This window comes from Lissotriton vulgaris, chromosome 12, assembly GCF_964263255.1.
Source record: "Lissotriton vulgaris chromosome 12, aLisVul1.2, whole genome shotgun sequence".
Classification (NCBI taxonomy): domain Eukaryota; kingdom Metazoa; phylum Chordata; class Amphibia; order Caudata; family Salamandridae; genus Lissotriton; species Lissotriton vulgaris.
The window spans coordinates 782,112,096-782,127,060 of NC_141700.1; the positions used below are offsets into that span (position 1 = coordinate 782,112,096).

At 45.6% G+C, this 14,965-nt stretch overlaps 1 protein-coding gene across 4 annotated transcripts in view; it reads left to right on the forward strand.

Moving 5' to 3' along the window:
- The first annotated feature begins 758 nt into the window (after nucleotides 1–758).
- Nucleotides 759–14,965, forward strand: part of FXR2 (FMR1 autosomal homolog 2) — a 395,300-nt gene continuing 381,093 nt past the window's right edge. Inside the window, exon 1 of one of the 4 annotated variants that reach the window (XM_086946152.1) lies at nucleotides 759–979. In XM_086946152.1, coding sequence (XP_086802278.1) covers nucleotides 929–979 — 51 coding nt within the window. In that variant the 5' untranslated portion in view covers nucleotides 759–928. The remainder of the gene's footprint in view (nucleotides 980–14,965) is intronic. The other 3 variants (XM_086946153.1, XM_086946154.1, XM_086946155.1) reach the window with 3 other exon arrangements.

The window sequence follows — 14,965 nt, forward strand, 5'->3', positions numbered from 1 at the left end:
TTTTGTGTAATGAGTTAGCCTGCTTTGTTTATATAAACACATTTCTCATGTGTTTTGGTGTGTGCTGCAACTATTATAGAAGTTGTTAAGTGTCATCATGTCTTGCCCTTAGCCCCGCCCCCTCACTACACCTCTAGCTCATTTTAATGAGTACCTGCACTTACTTTTTCCCATTTAAAGCACTGGTTATATTCTCAATGAAAAGGTTCCTAAATAGACGCGGTGGCAGCTAAAGCATAGGTCGCTAAAGATGAGACCAGGATTGACAGCAGCTATCCCCAATCAAAAATGGCACAGGCCTTACTTCATAACAAAAGGAATAGGCGGGCTATATACACTTTTAACCAATCAAAACATGCATTGCCCATTCATCATCCAATCATAACGCGAATTTTACTTCCCATTAATATGAGACGAAAGTGGCCGGGCAAGATGAAAACGGAATGCATGTAGCTTTAATATGGGTCTGTAGGCAGGACATAGGACCAGCTGGGTTCTCCAGTGGTTGATACTTTTATGAATGGCAGCAAAGTGCGCCTGTAGGTTCCCTGGAGACTGAAGACCCGACCTAGCTGTTGGTTGGCCGAGCAGAAACACCGAAGGCGGGTCCGCGAGCAGCAGTAATGCTCCTCGATTGGCTGCGGTCTCGGGACCCTCGCGCGCCCGCGTGAGGGGGGGGGGGCGGGTGAGGGAGAGGATTGCGCGTGCGCCGTGCCGGGCCCCCCGTCAGACGGAGGAGCGCGGAGCGGTTTGCGCCGGCGCGTCGGCGAGCCTGCGCGTGCGGGGGGAGCGGCTGGGGGCGCGCGTGCGCCGTGCGGCCCGCGTCAGCAGTCAGTCAGGCAGTCGGGGCAGCGCGAGCCGGGCGCGCGATCAGTCAGCGGCGGCGGGCGGATCCCTCAGCGCGGGGCCCAGGAGGAGGAGGCGGGACATGGACTCCCTGGCTGTGGAGGTGCGGGGCTCCAACGGGGCCTTCTACAAGGTGAGCGCCCGGCGCGGCGGGGCCTGCGGGCAGGGGATGGGGCAGGGTGTCTGCGGGGCCTAGAGTGGCGAACAGGTCTGGGGAAGGGGCCCCCGAGGGTAGGGGGCGGTTCCGTGAGAGGGGCGAGGGGCCACGGAAGGGGCCCGGGAGATGACAGGCTGTAGGGGGGGGTGCGGGGGTGGCGACAGGAGGCTTGTTATGAGGGGATGTGAGGAACATGAAGTGGTTGTTGGTTTTTGAGTGGATAATATTAGGGGGCGGTGGGGGCATTTGAGGGGAAGGGTTAATATGACATGGGGGAGGGGGCTGATTTGTATTTCAGGACAAGCTGTGGGCTTGTAAGGGCCTGTGGCTGTGGGGTGAGGATGGGTCTGGGAGGAGTGTCAGGGTTGGAGCTGGTGATGCCTGTAGGTGAAGGTTGAGCCATTGGTGAATGTGAGGGTTGAGCCATTGGTGGGTGTGAGGGTTGAGCCATTGGTGAATGTGAGGGTTGAGCCATTGGTGGGTGTGAGGGTTGAGCCATTGGTGAATGTGAGGGTTGAGCCATTGGTGAATGTGAGGGTTGAGCCATTGGTGGGTGTGAGGGTTGAGCCATTGGTGGGTGTGAGGGTTGAGCCATTGGTGAATGTGAGGGCTGAGCCATTGGTGAATGAATGTGAGGGCTGAGCCATTGGTGAATGAATGTTAGGGCTGAGCCATTGGTGAATGAATGTGAGGGCTGAGGCATTGGTGAGCCCATTGGTGAATGAATGTGAGGGCTGAGGCATTGGTGAATGTGAGGGCTGAGCCTAGGTGAATGAATGTGAGGGCTGAGCCATAGGTGAATGAATGTGAGGGCTGAGCCATTGGTGAATGAATGTGAGGTCTGAGCCTTTGGTGAATGTATGGGAGGGCTGAGGCATTGGTGAATGAATGTGAGGGCTGAGACATTGCTGAATGAATGTGAGGGCTGAGCCATTGGTGAATGTGAGGGTTGAGCTAATGATGGCTTTGGCGAGGCATGAGCAGATGGTGGATGTAAGGGAGTGGTGCAGGTTGACCTATTGGCGGATGTAAGGTGATGTGCTGAAGTGTGAAGCCTAGGTGAATGTGATAGATGAGCAGGTGTTTTGTAGAGGAGCAATTTGGGGGAGGCAGGGGGATCTGGGCTGCGTGGAATATTGTGTGCTGGTAATAGAAGGGGACCTTTGAGGAATATGAGAGTCAATCTCTGACGAGTGCAAGGATTTTTAAAGGCTGCGGTTAATGAGGGTGGCATGTGGAAGTGAAGGGGTGAACTGGGCATAGCGCTGGGGAACAGTACTTATGAAATATCCTGGCCTGTGATTATTGGACTTGAAGGAGCATTGGGCTGTGGACTTGTAATATGGGGTGTGCAATATGGGGACACTTAGTGAACATCGATCGGATGGTATGACCAGGGTTCAATTCCCGACGCGGCAGGGTCGTGGACCAGGGTCAGCGGACTCAATAATTCTCGCCTCGGTGCCTACTCTAACCAGGGATCACACTAGGTAACTCTGGGCATTAGCTTGCCTCATCTCTACAACGGCACCCCACTTTTGCCGGGGATGCCTGGTTTCACCTTGGAGATACCCAGTAGGGACCATCTCACAGGGATAGCCAGGATGGGTTCCCCAGCGGTCTACAGCGCCACGTCAGGGCAGCAGTGCGCTTTGCAAGACCACATACATTTACATGAGGTGACAAATATATGGGACGAGTAAACTGGGCAGGAAGGTGTAAGGGGCAGTTGAGTTAGATTTAGCTCCTGCTTTAGTGAAGGAATTATTCAAAGGATCTGTTATATTGAAGGGCACAGCCCGAAGTGCTTAAGGATCCATTGGTTTAATATGGTTGATGTATTATATGAGGGCCATTACTTTGAGGAGTTGGTAGTATAATTGATGCACGATGCAAGGATCACTTGAGAAAAGTTTGTGTATTGGCCACGCTATGGCAACTCTTCCAGTTTCTATGCTCTCATCTACAAATCAGCTCTTACATTACAACTGTTTTTAACAGTGTTCATGTGTGATGTTGCACAGACTTCCTCTTTCCATAAAGAGCGCCTACAGGGCTCAACTCAGGATACGCACTGGTTCACCAGTGGGTGTAGTCTCTTGGCACTGTTAACCTTTCTGCCAAGAAGGGCCCAGATGTACACCCCCTGAAAAGCGAGGGGTGTGGAGTTTTCTTGGTTTTACGAAGGCAGTTCTTAGTCTTTCTTCTGTGATTTGACTCGCATTTATTGGTTTACAAAAAAGTTATCAGACTTGAAGGGGAGTGGGGCTGTAAGGGGAAAGCAACGGCGGCATGCAATGCTGTGGTTTTTGTTGAGGGATGTATGGGAACGACATACAACTTTAATTTTGGATATAGAGATGCAGTCACCTCTTAAGATGTAGAGAAAACAGATTGCAAGATGTTAAAATCTTCTGAAACATGTGTACCGAGAAGGCTGTTTGCTCTGCTCAGGTGAGTCTTCCGCCCCCCTAGCCCATATGGGCTGCAGTTCCGAAGGTAAATCTTTCATCAGTCTTGAGGGTGGTGTAAAAAATGAAATGCTGGGAGCGTAGTGGAAGGAAGGTACAGGCGAGTAGGGTAGATGGTTACTACACTGTTCATCATCAGCCGTTCTGTGCTGCTTTGGATCCATGTTATGCGCATGCATTCGTTTACTGTGTTTGTACTCTGCTTTGAGTGTTGAATTCTTCCAGTGCCCTGGAGATTAAGACCCAAAATTGGATTTGTGGGGCGAGAGCCGGCTAGATTTTAGTTTACATAGGTACGTGTGTAGTGGTCAGGTTCTATAGATTATGCTCAAGAATTAAATCATAAATCAATTTGCAAAGGAATTATTTAACGACAATTTTCGATATGTAGTATGCACAAGCATTTATTTCAGCATTTCTGTGACACTGTGATTCGTATTAATGGCATGGAAACCACAAGTAAATGAAAGAAAAAACACCAATTACTTCATTGGATCAAGTGAGAGTATCAGGGCATAAGTCTCAGTTAATTTCTTAAAAGACAATGTTCTTGTGGAAACAATTCATGGGTTTATAATACACATTGAATATTTACAAAATGCGCTCGAAGTGACAAGGAAAAGGAGACAGTTAAGTGGGTTGGGTGTGATGGGGTAGGAGTGAGGACTGGGTAAAGGGTGTTGTGACCTTATGCAATCACAATGGTTTCAAGTGCAACCTTTACAGACTGATAGTTCATTAGTTCCGTTATATTCTTCAACATAGGATCTGTGTTACTCAGTGGGTTGCTTCCTATGTTAAGAGAGTGTTGTAAAATCCGGTCTACGTTTCGACCCCCTGGGTTAAGGGTTGATTGGAGCCTCAAGCTGGGGTCTTCTTCATTTTGCATTTTGCAGTATCACAGTATCTTTTTGAAGTATCATTTCTGATTTAGTCTACCTTAAACATATTATTCTTAGGCGCTCCAGCACATCTTTGTCCTGAAGAAGACCCCAGCTTGAGGCTCCAATCAACCCTTAACCCAGGGGGTCGAAACGTAGACCGGATTTTACAACACTCTCTTAACATAGGAAGCAACCCACTGAGTAACACAGATCCTATGTTGAAGAATATAACGGAACTAATGAACTATCAGTCTGTAAAGGTTGCACTTGAAACCATTGTGATTGCATAAGGTCACAACACCCTTTACCCAGTCCTCACTCCTACCCCATCACACCCAACCCACTTAACTGTCTCCTTTTCCCTGTCACTTCGAGCGCATTTTGTAAATATTCAATGTGTATTATAAACCCATGAATTGTTTCCACAAGAACATTGTCTTTTAAGAAATTAACTGAGACTTATGCCCTGATACTCTCACTTGATCCAATGAAGTAATTGGTGTTTTTTCTTTCATTTACTTGTGGTTTCCATGCCATTAATACGAATCACAGTGTCACAGAAATGCTGAAATAAATGCTTGTGCATACTACATATCGAAAATTGTCGTTAAATAATTCCTTTGCAAATTGATTTATGATTTAATTCTTGAGCATAATCTATAGAACCTGACCACTACACACGTACCTATGTTAACTGACCCAGGTCAGAGAGTTCTTAGGGTATACCCCATTGTAAACTCACTAGATTTTAGTTTAGTCATGGCAATCCCTTTCTCTGACATTGCAACATCACACATCTTTCTAAAGTGGCTTTTTCAGGAGGCACCATTTCAAAGTCGATTCTAGTCAGCCAGACAACCTGTGGAGAAGATGTTGGGAAACGTTGTTGTACTTTTCTTCCAGACGTGTGCTCTGTTTTTCGCACCATAATATTTTTGGTATGCCATCCGTGGAGTTAAGTGAAATGGAGGATGCGTAGACCCTTCTTATAAGCTGTCAGCCTAATACTACCTTGCGCAGGTACGAGTAGGATGACTTGCACCAAATGCCGACCTAGATAAAGCTGTTTCTCCAGAACATGAGGCTCTGTACCATTGGGATTTCTTGTTGAACTATTTTCAGTGTTGTGGCTGCGTCCTGCACGCTTTAGTGATGAAAGCTGTTGCTGCTCCTCTGTCAGCGTTGGGAAACCGAGGTTGATCTCTACAGATGGCCTAGAGATGATGTGCATCTTGGAGAGTTCCAGCACAACTCTGAGACTTAAGTGTGTGCTTGTAAAGCGCAAACCTGCTCTCAAGGGCTTGATGGCACTGAACTGTCAGTCCAGGGCTCAGTGTAAAAGTTGGGTCTTTAATGCTTTATGAAATACAAGGTACCATTCGATTTGGCAAAGGCACAGTGTTAAGGCATTCCATAGAAGGGTGTGATCACAGAGAAGAATCTAGTCAGAGAATCTCTGACTAGATTTTTTTAAAGCATGGACCTGTCAATGGAGATTTGCTCAGTGAACTGTTGGAAGTTCGGAGGAAGGACCCTCCTCCTTAGGAAGCTCTTTGCATCAAACCGAAACTTAAATGTATTCTGCCAGCAGATTACTAGCCAGTCGAGGCTACAACAGGCATATGAAGCCCTGTCAAATGTCTTTAAGCCGAAGACCAGCCAGATTGCTGTATTATGGACACTTTGCAGTCGATTGACAGAAGAGACTGGGAGGCCCAAATAATATCTGTGAGAATAATATAGGTTTTGACTTAATCAAAGCCTGGTCTCACAGGCTCTGAAGTGTTTGGGAATGAAAGGTAGGAAACCAGAAGATACAACCAAATTGATTTTCAGTATCAGGTTAAGTTTCGTGTTTAACTGGAATCCTTGGATCCTTCTCCTTTGAGACAATGATGGGATTGTGTACATACAGGTCCGTAGTCTTTGGAGATCGCTTTCCAAGCATTAAGCTTTAGTTTTAGCTAAAAGAAAACCGATTTGTCCTGTGATACTGCAGAGGGTTTTCTTCTCTACCGAGGACATTTATTACAATTTGGCTCTTGAGTTGCAAGTCTTGACTGGTAAAATCTAAATACAAATTTGGATTAGGCATTCAGTGTTGACTTGAATGGGGATGAAGGACTAATATATTTTTTCCGCTCTTAATTCATAATGATGTTCTAGTTTTGATGTTTGAAATCGCTTGGGAAGCAGCCTGACTTCTATTGTTAGATTCGAGTCTATAGTATATATTTTCTCCAAGTGCCATAAAGGTAGTTGCTGTGAGTGTCTGCGTAGATGGGTTTGGTGGTTATGTCTTTGCACCCCCTGGACAGCCTGTGTTAGTAATGTCCAGTTGCCGCAGGCCTGGAACATCTCCCCCAGTAGTCTGGTTCAGCCGCTTAAGGAGAGGTTGGACCAAGCTTCCTCTCCCTTTCAAAATGGTAAATGTTGACAGTGTACAGCTTCCTCTGATTTAAATGCCTTGGTAGAAGGGCCCGCGTGCAAGAATTGAGCCGCAGGTCCAGCCCTATTCAGATGCCACCTGAACGCTTTGGCATAGTGTCTACTACTGCAGCAGAACAGCTCAGTGCCGTTGTTGGTGCCTGTGTTTGCAGCTCCTTAAAGTCGCCCAGGAATTGAGCCCTGAGGCCAGGTGTCAAGACTGCAAACGCTGGTAGGTGTGGACAGGGGACCCTGCAGCCTGCTCAGATTCCTACAGACTATGATGAGCAGTGGCAAGTGACGGACTGACCCGCCCCCAGCAGCTGCTTAATGTGGGGGGCCGAAGGCACTGAGACCTTGCAGAGAGGGAATGGCATAGGGTTTGATTGCCCAGTCAAGCTTTCCCTACTATGACTTGCCTGTAGCCTAGAAACCAGGGTTTGAGAAGGGCAGAGTAGCCAAGCGTTTGGCTGCCATGGAGGACATAGCTTCGTTTTATAATATATTGCTGGGCTCTTTATTTGTTAAGTGGAACGATTTTTTTTGTGATAAGCAGTTAAACGAACGCAAAAGTTGTAGCTATAAAAATAGATGCGAATTCCCTGTTAATTGGGCAAAGTATTTCAGAGGGGGACAGTGACTCCCCAGCTCTCCTGGCGTGAGCAGCAGGTGCCCCTGTCCATCAGTGGAGCTGCCGTTTGTCGTATAAGCCAGCTGCTTCTTGTGGGCTGGGCTTTGAACAAGGCCTAAAATAGCCCTGACTCAGCTGTGGAGCATGCTGAAAGTGATAGCGCTGTGATTGGAAGAGTGGCGGTGGGGGGCAGGTAAGGTGGGCTTCCAAGGCACTCCATCTCCCTCGAGGGCCTTGCTTGATGAAATGGGAGAGCATGTCATAGTTTGATCCTATTCCCTCCCTGCATCATAGGTTGCCAGTTGAGGCACCTAGACTCCGATTGGACACTCCCAAGTTTTTAGTCGATACAGTGATTGGGGGTTGAGCTCAATCTTAGCAGGGGAAGATGTATCTTTTGGCAGACCAGCGTTGTGTACTACACGTGCATGGATTGCACCACGTCCTTGTATGCCAGTCGCTCTCAAGCACCGTTCTGGGGAGTTGGATGAACTACTTTTCGGATTCCTTTTCTTTATTTAGGTACTGAGCTGTGGGAGCTTATACAGTTTGAATAGCACTTTACCTCTTTTGAGTAATGCCACAGTTGGGGGTGTTTGGGAAGGCTAATACAAAATTCAACTGTCTAGGTAAGAGTTCCTTATCAGTCACTCGGGCCTTTGTTTACTGCACGTGCCCTTGTGCCCTAAAGCACCTGAATGACATTCACGGGTTCACACTCTGCGACTCTGGGCAATAGCTTGCTTAATCTCCACAATGGCCCCTCGCGGTGGGATGCCTGGCTTTCACCTTGTGGATACCCTGCGGGGGTTATCTCACAGGGGAATACCAGGACGGGTTCCCTAAGCAAGCGCTTAAAGACCGGTTGGTGATTTGCGCTATATAAATTCCTGTACATTTACATTTACATTTACATTTGTTTCTCGGTCCTTCTAAATAAATAACTAAATGCATTCATGGTCCAACAATTGGTCTTTTCACACAAATTGTAACCTAGAACTCTGTGGTCAAGTAAAAAATAGAGTACGTTGTGCCCAGAACACATTGTACGACACTCATGCCATCGTTTAGCCAGACTTTGAGAATTTAGGACAGAGACCCCCCCACATTCCCACATAAAACGCGCAGTCAAACAGCACAGAAGCAAACTTAATTTGTTTATTTTTTGTTTGTTTTTGCATAAAGCAGCAGATTCACCACATTGAAATTCATCTAGCTCAAAGCGGTTTCTTGGACATTCAGTTCATGAATTCTCATGGCACTAAGTTTCATGTTAATTGTCTGTGGCATTTGGGTCTTGGGTGTCTCTTCTTGACTGTAACAATTGTCATCTCACATACTGAGTTATTCAGTAGCTGGCTCTTTTTCCTTATTACTCAATTCATAGTCATTTGTGAAGACCTTCATATTTTCATTATTTGTGGACGGAATCCCCTGCTCTTGTACATCTTTTCAGCTTCCGTACAGCCACCCCACACTTCAATGCACAATCTTTCCTTAGGTGGGAGGAGTCTTCTTATTATGGCGTGCATAGATGACCATGGTGACAAGACAGATTGACCTAAAGGTGCATGCAGCCTTCACATACATAATATTTTGCCTTTCTACTGACAAAATAAAATTAAACGTGGGGAAAACAGTTGTCAACGTCCCTGCCCTCTGATTGGGTGGGGGCATCTGGGGAATGAGTATCTATTACCTGACACAAAGAATATCTTTTTTGGGGTGAAGCACAATAAGCATGTATGTTAATTTTGAATACAGTATACTTACGTATACAAAAAGTGATGGACCGAATGCTTGAATTCCTACCTCACTGTTCTTTTGCAAACCTTGAAACCTCAGTGTGGATCCAGCCACATGTAAAGTTGTCTTGACCATGCTCCATTAGAAACAGTCCAGCCCAAGCTGTCAGGTCCTCTCTAAACTGGAACACAAGCAAGCCAGGATTAGTCTTGCCCTTCATTTGAGTGCAGCTTTGCTCCAGTGGCACGGTGAGCACAGGACACACTTTTGGGCGTACCTGTTGCACTTAGGAGGGCTGTGCACTGACGTGTACGAAAAGTGATGGTTGGGATGCTTGAATTAATGTCGGCCACTGGTAATTACTCAGGCTGCAGCCTAGTCCACAGTGTTCAACACCATGCCACCTTACTTTAGTCCCAACCACATGCAAATTAGTCTTGACCCTTGCTCCAATGGGAATGGTCCACCCGAAACTGCTGGGCAAATTTACTCCCGAATCAGAATACAAGCAACTCAAGAATGGTTTCACCGTCAGTCGGGGCAGCTTGTTTCACAGAGCCCTCCGGACCAACCCTCAGAAGCACAAACTCTATGCCAGTGTTCTGTACCACAGTATGGTTGTGGGAAAGAGGATTGTCTACCACTTAGATAGGATATGCACCCATATTTATAAGATATTAAAATAAGAATATACATGTTCAAATAGGTGTATATGGTTCTTTAATGCAAAGAACATTCAGTTAGAATGGACAGGTCAAGAAAATGGAGTGAGCTGTAAGATCAGCCTGCATTAATATCAGTGGTTACTATATAAAACACATACTCTTGCAACTCTTGCACAATTAAATATGTTTATAATGATCCTTTATCTTTATTAAATGCAAATACATGCAGAGGAGTGTAAGCAACCATGGTTGTTTACACTCAGTGGAGTGTATTTGTTTATGATAGGGTTTTGTATTTATTTTGAGAGCCGTCCATGTGCTCTAAAAGTATTTGCAACTTGAGGGGGGAAAACGGAGAAAGGCTGCAGACACTTTTACCAAACTTACCATACTGTTTGTTTGGTTTCAAAGTAAATGTACCCCCAAAAATATTTGTAACCATGTAAACAAAAAAACAAAAATGAAGGCAACAGACAGCCTTACTGAACTATAGAACAAACACTAGGAGATGATGATGATTGGAGCGTTGAAACTTTTCAGACACTCACCCCCAGTCACATATCTGGGTTGAATCCATCATCGTTCTTTAGCTCACTTCGCTACCCCAGTTCAGACCCAGCCATATACACATCTGTCCTGACTCTGTTCTCCACGGGAACAGTCTAGCCGGAACTGCCAAGCCAGGTCTTTTCTGGACCAGAAACAAGCATTGTGGGACCGATTTCGGGGTAATACCCCCCATCAACCAGGCTAGCTTGAATCCACTTCATGTCTACTTCAAGCCCTTGTGTGCAATTTGCTTACATGAAGTACAAGTAAATACTTATGAGTGGACAAATTTCCATGGGTAGATCGCCCATAAGCAGGGCTACTGGAATTATTATTCAGCGGCCATAGTGCTTTTCGCATAATTTTGCAATTGACCCATATGCTCCATAATACTTTATCTGCTGCATAATCTGCAGAATTTAACAAATGTTTATAGATCAAATGGCTCAAAAGTTAAAAAATATATGGCAACTTGGGTTCCTGCGCACCCAAAGGCTTTGCACAAATGTTGATTGGTCATCTTTCAGAAGCCTATTGCTGTATTTGTGTTACACTGGAACTAATAATCTGATCTCTTTTTAGACACTGTTATCAGTTGTAAAAAAAAAAAAATATTTAAGTAAAACTTTAATAAAATGTGCTGGATAACTTGGTCCTCCTCTGCTGCATAATTCCACTGGCCCTGTCCATAACATTTTGATTCTGACAAGACTTGCAGAGTTTACCTAGTTGAAAAATGTTAATTTCCAGTCATTGATTCAGCGCTTAGTCCGGGTTCTTATTGTGACAAAAAAGGGAACTATAACATAGTGAGATGGAGTCTTAAGATTTATGCAGTATCATCAAGTGGAGCACATAAGACGGGGGCAATCTCCTTGATTCTCTGTTGGCAATCTATGCACTGGATTGCAAGTAGAATCTGAATTTATTTACAGCAAAATGTTGTGTAAGTAAGCGAATGCTTAAAAATACACTTTCCAAAGCAAGTCACAAGAGACTTCCGCAGAACCTGAAAATAAGAAACCGTGATCGAACTTTCCTATATTCTAATCTGTTGCTAAATTAAAGCGATAACACGTTTGGAGCCCTACTTTGATAGAAAGTTGGCCTAAACAGGTACTGTTAATAAATCCAACCTCTGCATAAGCAGTGCCTATGAGTATTTGAAGTTGTGAGCTAAGTAGAGTCTTGGTATGTTCAGAGCACTGTATAATCCGAAAGATGTATGATCAAAGTCTTGATAGAATCCAAATCCTGAAATTATAAGAATCTGCATCATCAGAGACGCTATTATCATAGCTCTGTTGTAATGAAAATGCTGCCAAAATCTGACACCTGGTTACATTAAATCAAATGGGACCAGTCTTTTTTTGCAGCATAAGTAGATTTCCGAATCATGTAGTCCGTTGGGGAAAGCCGATTTTAAAAATATTATTTCACTCCCGTGTGGAATACTTCACTTTCCATACTCCTTCAGTGTTGAGAGCAAAACAAATGACTCATAAGGGGTAGAGCTATACACTTTCTGTGTCTGTCCCATTGCCGCAGACAGTTCCGTCTCTCATTTTGTTGCCCGGAGAAATTAGTAATTGAACGATGGCAAACTTGAGCATGACACAAATAAATTCAGCATGCTCTGGGAGTCGTTGGAAACCGTTCTCTCCTGGCATTTGTAAAAATGCTGTGGCTAAAAATTGATTTGTATGTACAGAATCCTTGGATTCACAGGTAGCTTAAGTTTTACCACGATTTCTCCCCCCCCCCCCCCCCACACACACACGCTCACTAGGTAAATTCCCAGTGTTGAGCTATTAGTTGCTTATTGTTTCAACTCTGCATTATAGCATTGCATCTCTCACATTTGTATTTGGTATCCCAAATGAGTTTGTAGGTTTTCAGCTACTGTATGCACATTTACTTTTTATGTGTAGTCCAGATAAAAATATTGTCGCACAATTCTCCATTGTCATTGTTTACACCACCAGTTTTACGTACTCTGTTTGGTGAATGATGACGGTAGTTAAATGTGGTTTGGAACCTTTTTTGTGAACGTCTTGAGACCAAACTCAAATCTGAGCCACAATACCTTAGATTTCAGGAAACTCCTTAAAACAGTACTTTTAAATTCCTCATTGTCTGAAGACTTCTCTCTTCAGCCTGCCATCAAAGAATACCCACCTCTCTCTGCTGGACTCTTAATGGACAACTTCTGAGCCTGTGCATGCATTTTCCCTTCCGTTCACCTTGGCCCTTTGAACTTAGTGAGAGTTGACAACCTGAGCATTACCAAAAACCTAAATAAATACCTTGGCGGCCTGCCCTTCTTTTAAGAGAATGCAGGCCGTTCAGAATTTAGTCACACTCTTCAAATGGGGTTGTACGACCAGGAGAGAGCACCATGACTGTTTTCATAGTTCTCAAGGATAATCATTGAAAAATGGGAACTCTTGGTTAAGATTAGCATGTAACTAAAGGAAGTTAACCCGTCATTATAGTCTCGATATAACCATTAGTATGATGCACTGATGAGTGCAGTACCTCGTGTAGTTGATAAATCCACCCAGTTGAACTGTGACACACATTTTTTGTTAGTAAAATAACTTACAAAAAATAATGCTGCATGTAACGCAGATCGTGAAATTGATAATGGATCAGTATTCTTTTCAAAGTATCAGCAGAGTCTGAGACCAAATAGTGTCCAGACCAGGATGGGATGTCTTCCCTCGGCTGTTTTCAGCATGTTCACACTTGAGCACAGCTGTCTGTTACTTCCCTACAGTGGGCTGGTCCTTTGCACATGGGAAACAGCCTTTACAATGCGGCTGTTACCACTTAATAATTTGACCATGCATCCATTACAACAGATATGTCTGTACCACGCTAAAGTTTACCAAGTGTATGCCTTTGGCATGTTGAATTTACAACGAAACTGTAAGTATTTTGCAGGTAAGTGTATTATACTAGGGCAATGGTGTTTTTAAACGCCACCCGCATACACCACCAACTAATCCGAAAGGCCAAGAAAACAGCATTCAAGGATCGACTAGACAACAACGCCCACAACAGCAAGGAACTTTTCAACATCGTCAAGGAATTTACCAATCCCTCGGCCAACTCCAACGACATCACCCCCTCTCAAGCCCTCTGCGACTCCCTGGCTTTATTCTTCCACAACAAAATTGCAGACATCCACAACAGCTTCGACAACCAACCCGGAGACCAACCCACCCAACCATATGCTGAACATTCACCCCCCTTGAACACCCTTAACGACTGGAACCCAATCTCCACTGAGGACACCATCCGCCTGATGAACTCCATCCACTCAGGATCCCCCACAGACCCATGCCCTCACCACATCTTCAACAAAGCAGACTCCATCATAGCACCGCACCTCCGAGACGTCATCAACTGCTCCTTCAACTCCGCCACCTTCCCGGAAAGCTGGAAACACGCAGAACTCACAGCCCTTCTGAAAAAACCCACAGCGGACCCCACCGAACTCAAAAATTACCGCCCCATCTCGCTCCTTCCTTTCCCGGCCAAAGTCATCGAGAAAGCTGTCAACAACCAGCTCGCCGCCTTCCTTGAAGCCAACAATTCCCTCGACTCCTCACAGTCTGGCTTCCGAGCAAAACACAGCACTGAGACCGCCCTCATCGCAGCAACAGACGACATTCGAACTCTACTGGACAATGGAGACAGTCGCCCTCATCCTCCTCGACCTCTCTGCAGCCTTCGACACAGTCTGCCACAGCACCCTTTTACAACACCTCAGAAACATCGGAATCCAAGGAAAAGCACTAGAATGGATCACCTCGTTCCTCACCGGAAGAACCCAGAAAGTCCGCCTTCCACCATTCAAGTCCGAGGCCACTGAAGTCATCTGTGGCGTACCACAAGGATCCTCACTCAGTCCCACCCTCTTCAACGTATACATGAGCACCCTCGCGGCCATCGCCCGCCAACACAACCTCAACATCATCTCCTACGCGGATGACACTCAACTGATCCTTTCACTCACCAATGACCCTAGCACCGCCAAAACTAACCTACACGAAGGAATGAAAGAAGTTGCCGAATGGATGAAACACAGCCGTCTGAAACTGAACTCAGATAAAACAGAAGTCCTCATCTTAGGCACTTTCCCTTCTGCATGGGACGACTCTTGGTGGCCGGAAGCCCTTGGAAAAGCACCCATCCCGACAGACCACGCACGGAACCTAGGCGTTATCTTGGATTCTTCACTTTCAATGAACAGACAAGTCAGCGCCGTCTCCTCATCCTGCTTCAACATTCTTCGCATGCTCAAAAAAACATTTCGCTGGATCCCCACCGAAACCAGAAAAACAGTCACCCACGCTCTGGTCACGAGCCGACTGGACTATGGAAACACCCTCTACGCAGGTACTACCGCTAAACTCCAGAAAAAACTCCAACGAATCCAAAACGCCTCTGCCAGGATCATATTAGACATCCCGCGTAACGAACACATCTCTGGTCACCTGAAAAACCTCCACTGGCTACCCGTCAATAAAAGGATCACCTTCCGACTTCTAACCCACGCACACAAAGCACTCTATGAAATC